Source organism: Otolemur garnettii, unplaced genomic scaffold (assembly GCF_000181295.1).
Source record: "Otolemur garnettii isolate 467f Iridium unplaced genomic scaffold, OtoGar3 scaffold00261, whole genome shotgun sequence".
Lineage (NCBI taxonomy): Eukaryota > Metazoa > Chordata > Mammalia > Primates > Galagidae > Otolemur > Otolemur garnettii.
In genome coordinates, this window is record NW_003852656.1 from 181700 (window position 1) to 190245 (window position 8546).

At 48.1% G+C, this 8546-nt stretch overlaps 1 protein-coding gene across 1 annotated transcript in view; it reads right to left on the reverse strand.

Moving 5' to 3' along the window:
- LMAN2 (lectin, mannose binding 2) overlaps nt 1-8546 on the reverse strand; it is a 21073-nt gene that overhangs the window by 2672 nt on the left and 9855 nt on the right. The window contains exons 3-6 of the mRNA XM_003802813.3: nt 2684-2801; nt 1509-1588; nt 1170-1331; nt 950-1064 (exon numbers count right to left, since the gene is read on the reverse strand). Of these exons, the coding sequence (XP_003802861.1) occupies nt 950-1064; nt 1170-1331; nt 1509-1588; nt 2684-2801 (475 nt within the window). The remainder of the gene's footprint in view (nt 1-949; nt 1065-1169; nt 1332-1508; nt 1589-2683; nt 2802-8546) is intronic.

Sequence of the window (8546 nt, forward strand, 5' to 3'; positions counted from 1 at the left end):
AAAAAAAAAAAAAAAAATCAATTATATGATAGTTTCAAAAACCATAAATGTTATGAAGAGAAATGAAGCCAGAAAAGGTAATGGGAATGTGCAGAGGATTGGAGAAGGGGATACAATTTTAAATGAGGGAATCGAGGAAGGCCCCATCGAGGTGACATTTGGGCAAGACTCTAAGAGACGACAGTGAGACAGCTAGTCCAAAGGCCTAAGCAGGAAGGCACAGCTGTGTCCTGCATCTGAGGAACAGCTAGCTAGAGGCCACAGCAAGCAGGGGAGCAGTGAGTGAGGAGTCAGAGATGATGGGGCTGGGGGAAGAATGAGGAGAAGTGAGGAGAGATGGCACACAGAGCCCAGCAGACCACTGTGGGGATGGTGGCAGCCACAACAGTGAGAGGATCGTGTGTGCTAAGCAGGATCATTAGGCTGCTGTGTGGTAAAGAGGCTGTTAGGGACTGGCATGGAAGGAGGACCACCTGGGAAGCTCCTGTGTCATCTACCTGGGAGAAAATAGTGGCTTGTACCTTCCAGGAGGGGCAAGATGTGCTGGGACAAACTAAAGAGAAAGCTGGCCGCACCTTTGTTGATGGCTTAAAGGTAACATGTGAGAGAAAAACAAGAGCCCAGAATGACACTGAGGCTTTCTGGCCTGAGCAAACAGAGGTGCCATTGACATCTTGGTCCTCAGCAGTGGCACATAGGGCTGAGGGGAATGGCTGAGTGGAGCTGCCACACAGGCTGCAGCTAACATGGGTCTGGAGAGAGAAATCTGAGAGTAAATGCAAAAGGAAGGCTGCCAAGAGACTGCTCAAGGACCAAGGCCCAGACACACCAACATGTACAGATGATGAGAAGAAGAAACCCAGTAGAAACTAAATGAAGGAAGGTGAGCTCCCTACACACCAGGGAAGATGCAGGCTGAAACTGAAATCCCCGCTAAGCCTGAACTCACCAGACAAGTCTCCGGTACCGGCTGAAGCTCCAAAGTAGTAGCCGGTGGGCAGCCGCACTCCTGTGATATCAATACAGTTCTTCCATTCGTTCTTGTCCTCCAGGTCAGTCATCACCTGTGGGTGCCAGCACGTCAAGCACCCCACAGGCCTGGCGCCTGCCTTCCAGCCCCTGCAGTGGACCCAGCACAGATCTGCCAGCTGCCCCTCCCACCTGCTCACCGTCAGGCGGCCTCGGGAGTAGCGCACAGCCAGGAAGGTGTCATGATCCCGGTTACGGAAGTCAGCTGTGCAGCCGGCCAGCTCAGTCCAGCGCCCATCCTTGCTATGGTCGTAGGACAGGGAGCCATTGTTCACCATCACCGAGATATACGGGAACACGCGCTGGGACCAAGACATGGGTTACTCCACAAACAGCCCTGCCTGCAAGGGGAGCAAGGTGCCCGCCACCCCAACGCCGGGAGGTTCCTTTTGCACTGGTGCCAGGGGAAGTCTCAGTCCCCACCCTCTGACAGCCCAGTGCTTCCTTTCCTGCTTGGCAGGAGACAGCAGTGGGCCTACCTCAGTGGTCTCATCATTGGGATACGTGTCCAGGAAGATGGCTAAGCCATGGAAGTTGTCTTTGCTTCCAAACACAGGCCCTGGAATTACAAGGAGATGCTCTCACAATGAGAGAAATGGGAGTTGTCCTGTGGATACCTGAAAGGCAAGTAATGCCCATGTGGGAAGGGGGAAAGAGAGCCCCCCAGACTAATGGTCACATACCCAGGAGAGAAGGGGTCTTTAAATAAAGGAGAAAGTGAAGGTGGAAAGCAGTCTAGAGGCATGGCAGAGAGGACAGGAAGTTTGACAGCTAAATCATGAGAGGACAGCCACCTAGCCATGTGCAGAGTTGAGTGTCAGGTGCCAAAGGGATACCCAGTCTAAGAAAATCAGGTGGACCTCCAGGAAGCACCCCTATGGGGAGGTTCTACCCTCCAGACCAGGGCTGCTAACTTTCTCTCAAGGGCCAGGAAGAAACATCTTGGGTTATATGGGCTACATGTGGTTTCTGCTGCACTGTCTTCATGTTCTTTCTTTTTAAAAAATATAACACTGGCCAGGCATGGTAGACTGTAATCCTAGTACTCTGGAAGACTGAGGTGGGTGGATTACTTGAGCTCACGAGTTCGAGACCAGCCTGAGCAAAAGCAAAACCTAGTCTCTACTAAAAATAGAAAAACTGAGAGAAGAGGATCACTCAAGCCCGAGTTGGAGGCTGCTATGAGCTGACACCACAGCACTCTACCCAGGGTGATAGCCTGAGACTTTGTCTCAAAAAAAAAAAAAAAAAAATTAGGCTACTGATATATATATATGTATATATAGGGCAGCGCCTGTGGCTCAAAGGAGTAGGGCGCCAGCCCCATATGCCAGAGGTGGTGGGTTTAAACCCGGCCCTGGCCAAAAACTGCAACCCCCCCCCCCAAATATATATATATGTTGAGCTGTACAACTTAGCTGTTCCTCCTCCCTCAGAGGACCTCCTCTCAGGGCCAAGCTCCTCCCAGGGGCAGAACTTGGTCTATGACAAGTAGCAGTTTCTCACAGGAGAACAGAGTGGAAGATCCTTCGGCACACAAGCCAAGGGCAACCCCTTGTCCTGCCTGCCTCTCCTTCCTGGTGGGCCAGCAGTCATACCCGTACCCATCTCACCTGGGCCCCCACCCTCCAGGCCCTGAGTAAGAACTGCCCACCTGGCACAAGGCGGTCCCGAGTATACCACAAGGCAATGCCGTCTCCATGGAGGTTCTTCTTCCCTGTGCCATGGACTTTGAAGTGGACATGCATCTCCCAGTCCTTGAGAAAGCAAGGCTGGAAGGAGAGCAGAGACAGTTGCTCAGAGCTCCTAGGGCTTTCAAGGAAGCTAGAAGTGACACTAGCACAGCCCCTGCTCTACAGGGCCTACTAAGATGGATACTTCCTGGCTCGGCGCCTATAGCTCAACCGGCTAAGGCGCCACCCAAGCACACCTAAGGTGGCGGGTTCGAATCCCCAGCCCGGACCCGCCAAACAACAATGACGGCTGCAACCAAAAAATAGCCGGGCGTTGTGGCGGGCACCTGTAGTCCCAGCTACTTGGGAGGCGGAGGCAAGAGACTCGCTTGAGCCCAGGAGTTGGAGGTTGCTGTGAGCTGTAATGCCACGGCACTCTACCCAGGGGGAAAGCTTGAGGCTCTGTCTCAAAAAAAAAAAAAAAAAAAAAAGATGGATACTTCCTGGCACAAAGCCAGTAAGACCAAAGGCATCACTAACCATGGACCCAGGTGAAGCAGGGAGGCCCTACAGTGTTCTAAGGCTGCCTGAGGCCTAGACTCCACCCCAGGCCCCAGGTGCTCCTGAGCTGGGGCTCTTACTCAACTCACCCTCCTCCACATCAGCCAAACCCATCAATTAGCCCTGCTTCCCCTTCATTCCCACTGCTCTTATGGAGTCTCATGCAGGGGGCTATTACAGAAAACAAATTCAGAGGCAAAAGTACTTGTCCATAGCAGGTAAGTGGATTGTCTTAACTTCTACCCAGGTCTTCCTGACTCTGAGACCTCTGCTCTGTCCCCCATACTTCCCACAGCCTTTAGGCCTTTCACATAAATGGCTCCAACTTCATTTTGGCCTCCAACGCCTACTGCCCTCATTCTTCATCAACCTTCCTAAACAAGGAAAATCAGCTAGGACTCCAAAGTGAGGTCTGGTTGACTCCAAAACCCAACTCTTTTTTTTTTAAGAGACAGAGTCTCACTTTATCGCCCACGGTAGAGTGCCCTAGTAGCACAACTCACAGCAACCTCCAGCTCTTGGGCTTAGGAGATCCTCTTGCCTCAGCCTCCAGAGTAACTAGGACTACCAGCGCCCGCCACAATGCCCAGTATTTTTTGGTTGCAGTTTGGCCAGGGCCGGGTATGAACCCACCACCTTTGGTATATGGGGCCAGCGCCCTACTCACTGAGCCACAGGCACTGCTGGAAAGCCCGACTCTTTATCAGTACCTTCCCCACCCTGGCCTAAACATGGGGCTGACCTGGGTCATGCTCTGGGGCCCTTAGGCCACCCAGATGGGGAGAAAGTGGCTAAGAAAATTGAGGTAGAACTAGGTGCATCCTCTCAGGGGAAACAGCCAGCCTTGCCCATCAGGAGGCCACTGGGGAAGAGTAAGGCATCAGCACAGACTTAGACAAGAATTCCCTTTGGAGAAGTCTACAGATGTGTACACAAATAAGCCATTAAGGGACAAGGCAGGACAAGGGGTGGCCCTGGGCTTTGTGTGCTCAAAGACCTATCAGAAAGGCAAAGTACAAAAAGATGCTGTTGACCTATCAGAATGTCAACCAATAAGAGATCATTAACACCCAAAACTACTGATGAAATGAACAATGGGACTGTCCCATTTTCCTGGGGGTTATTTGGTTGTTGCAGCTTTTTTTTTTTTTTTTGAGACAGTCTCACTTTATCGCCCTTGGTAGAGTGCGGTGGCGTCCCAACTCATAGCAACCTCCAATTCCGGACTTAGGCGATTCTCTTGCCTAAGCCTCCCAAGTAGCTGGGACTACAGGCACCTGCCATAACACCTGGCTATTTTTTTGTTGCAATTTGGCTGGGGCCACCAGGTTCGAACCCACCACCCTCCATATATGGGGCCAGCGCCCTACCCACTGAGCAACAGGAATTGCCCAAGTTGTTACAGCTTTTTAACAGAACAGGGCAGATTCCACAAGCACTTACTAAGAGAATAAAAGTTTCAAACAGTATCAGTACTATGTTGTCATTTCTGGAAAAAGAAAAAAATGCAATATATATCTAGAGCAGCAGTTCTCAACCTATGGGTTGCGACCCCTTTGTAACAATGAAAATGCATCGCAGTTGAGAACCACTGGATAGAGGGAAAAAAGAAGCAAAAGAATGACCCAGAATTAATGATGGGGAACTCTGGAAGGGAAAACTACAGGGAATGTTTACTTTCTATGTTTAAATACTGTTTGATAGACACATGTATTACTTCTATAATCAGAAAAAAATTAATCAAATGTAATGCAAAACATTACATCCCAAAGTAGGCAATCTGGTTCATGCATTCACTGACTCCCTAGACTCACTGCTTTGGCCCTGGGCACCAGGAGCCCAGACGACAGACCCAGTGATGGCCTGAGAGCGCAGAGCTAGCAAGGACCCGCGCAGCAACGTGTAGCACAGTCTCAGACTCTACCCAGTGGTACAGGAAGCGGTTGCAGATTCTGGAGGGCAACTGAGAGGAGGTAAGAACCTCAAGGTCCCAAGGATAGAAGGAAAACGAATCTGAGTCTGAGGCCTGCCGAGGGTGCTGAAAGACCTAGCTTTGGCCTACAAAGCACCCAAGCCAAAAGTAAGAGTAAATTAGATAGACCTTCCAGGGGACTGCAGTACAAATTTAGGTCCTCGCCATCCCTGAAAGTAGACTAAGGGGACTCACTCAGACTCCAAATTTTTCTACCAGCAATTGTACAAATGCTATATCTGGCACACAATCATAAATAACCAGGAACAGAAAGAGACAGAAAGAATGAGAGAGAAAAATTTTTTAAAAATAAGCCAATAAGAACTATAGATATGAGACCTTCAAATCCTAGTTTACTATGTTCAAGGAGATAAAAGACCAAATTAAGAATTTGGGTAGGCTAGGTGTAATGGCTCACACTTGTAATCCTAAAGCCCTGGGAGGCCAAGGTGGGTGAACTTCTTGAGCTCACAAGTTTGAGACCAATCTGAGCCAGAGCAAGACCCCCATCTCTAAAACTAGCCAGGGGTTGAGACAGGTACCTATAGTCCCAGCTACTCAGGAAACTGAGGCAAGAGGATCACTTGAGCCCAAGAGTTTGAGGTTGCATGAGCTATGATGCCACGGAACTCTACCCAGGGTGACAAAGTGAGACTCTGTCTCCACTTAAAAAAAAAAAAATTGGGTAAATAACGGAAAATTTCCAAAATTGTACTAAAAATTCCAGAACTAAAAGAATAATAACTGAAATTAACAATGTAACATAGATTTAACAAAATAATTGAACAGGGTGACACCTATAGCTCAAAAGAGTAGGGCGCTTCAAACCCAGCCCCAGCCAAAAACTGCAAAAAAAAAAAAAAAAAAGAAAACAAAACTGAACAGTCTATAGCCATGCCAGCCTGAACGCTCCAGATCTCACCTGATCTCAAAAGCTAAGCAGAGCTGGGTGTGGTAGCTCATGCCTATAATTCTAGTAATCTGGGAGGTCAAGGCAGGAGGATAGCTTGAGCTCAGGAGTTCGAGATCAGCCTGAAAAAAAAGTGAGACCCCATCTCTACAAAAAATAGAAAAATTAGCTGGGTGTGGTAGAACATGCCTATAGTCCCAGTTACTCAGGAAGCTCACGCCAGGAGGATCACTTGAACCCAGTAGATTGAGGCTGCATTCCAACCTGAGCAACAGAGCAATATAATGTCTAAGAAAAAAAAAAAACAGCTGATGATAGAATTAGTGAACTCAATGCCAGTCAGGTAAAAATATCCAGAATGAAGCAGAGAGAACAAAAGAATGATAGATATAGAATTGTGGATTAGAAACAGAAAAAATGGGCAGCACCTGTGGCTCAAAAGGGTAGGGCGCTGGCTCCATATGCCAGAGGTGGCGAGTTCAAACCCAGCCCCCGTCCAAAAACTGAAAAATAAATAAATAAAATAAAAATGAAGTTATTTGTTAAAAAAAAAAGAAACAGAAAAAATAGTTTAAGACACATATATAATAGGAATTCCAAAATGAGATGTGAGAAAACTGGGCAAAGGAATAAAGAGATGTCTAGGCTCGGCGCCTGTGGCTCAACCGGCTAAGGCGCCAGCCACGTACACCTAAGGTGGCGGGTTCTAATCCCCAGCCCGGACCCGCCAAACAACAATGACGGCTGCAACCAAAAAATAGCCGGGCGTTGTGGCGGGCGCCTGTGGTCCCAGCTACTTGGGAGGCAGAGGCAGGAGACTCGCTTGAGCCCAGCTACTTGGGAGGCAGAGGCAGGAGACTCGCTTGAGCCCAGGAGTTGGAGGTTGCTGTGAGCTGTAATGCCACGGCACTTTACCCAGGGGGACAGCTTGAGGCTCTGTCTCAAAAAAAAAAAAAAAAAAAAAAAGAGATGTCTAAGCATTTACTAAAACTGAATCAAAGACATCATGCCACAAATTTTAAAAGTCCTGCAAACCAAAGGAGACAAATAAAAAGAAAACCCTACTCAGCCACAAAAAAAGAAAGGAGGGATGGAGGAAATAAAGAAAAACAAACAGATTGGGCATAGTGGCTCATGTCTACAATCCTAACGCTCTGGATTCCCAAGGCAGAAGGATCACTTGAGGCAAGGAGTTTGAGACCAGCCAGAGCAAAATAGCAAGACTCTGCCTCTACAAAAAATACAAAAATTAGCTGGGTGTGGTGGCATGTGCCTATAGACCCAGCTACTCAGGAGGCTAAGGCAAGAGGATGGCTTGAGTGCAGGAGTTTGAGGTTGCAATGAACTATAATAATGCCACTTCATGGGCGGTGCCTGTGGTTCAAAAGGGTAGGGCACCAGCCACATATGCTGGAGGTGGCGGGTTCATACCCAGCCCCGGCCAAAAACAAAAAACAAAAAAACAAAAACAAACAAAAAATAAAAATAAAAAAAATAATGCCACTTCACTCTATCCTAGGAAGAAAGCAAGATCCAATCCCAGGGAGGAAAAAGAAAAGGAAAATATCTTAAAGGCAATCAGAGGGAAAAAAGACATTACCTTCACAGGATATGTAATATCTGACTTCTGAACAGAAACACTATGAACAGGAAGACAACAGACTGATATGTACGGATGAAAGACGGTAATAGTCAACATGGGATTTTACATCTAGCAAATGCATTCTTTAAGAATAAAGGTGAAGGGTGGCGTCTATGGCTCAGTGAGTAGGGCACCTGCCCCATATACTGAGGGTGGCGGGTTCAAACCCGACCCTGGACGAACTGTAACAACAACAAAAAATAGCCGGGCATTGTGGCAGGCACCTGTAGTTCCAGCTACTTACTTTTTTACTGAGACAGAGTTTCACTTTGTGGCCCTTGGTAGAGTGCCATGGTATCACAGCTCACAGCAACCTCCAACTCTTGGACTCAAGCAATTCTCTTGCCTTAGCCTCCCAAAAAAAGGCTCAGCAAACATAGCACAGTGGTTACAGTGCCAGCCACATACACTGAAGTTGGAGGGTTAGAACCCAGCCCGGGCCAGCTAAAACAATGACAACTGCAACAAAAATAGCTGGGCGTTGTGGTGGGCGCCTGTAGTCCCAACTACTCAGAAGGCTGAGGCAAGAGAATCACTTAAGCCCAAGAGTCCGAGGTTGCTGTGAGCTGTGGCACCACAGCACTGTACCAAGAGTGACATAGTGGGATTCTTATCTCAAAAAAAAAAAAAAAAAGATAAATCAGACCACCAAAATTAAAAACTTTTGTGCATCAAAGAACATTATCAAGAAAGTGAGGCTCAGCGGCTAAAGTGCCAGCCACGTACACCTGAGCTGGTGGGTTCAAAGCCAGTTCGCCC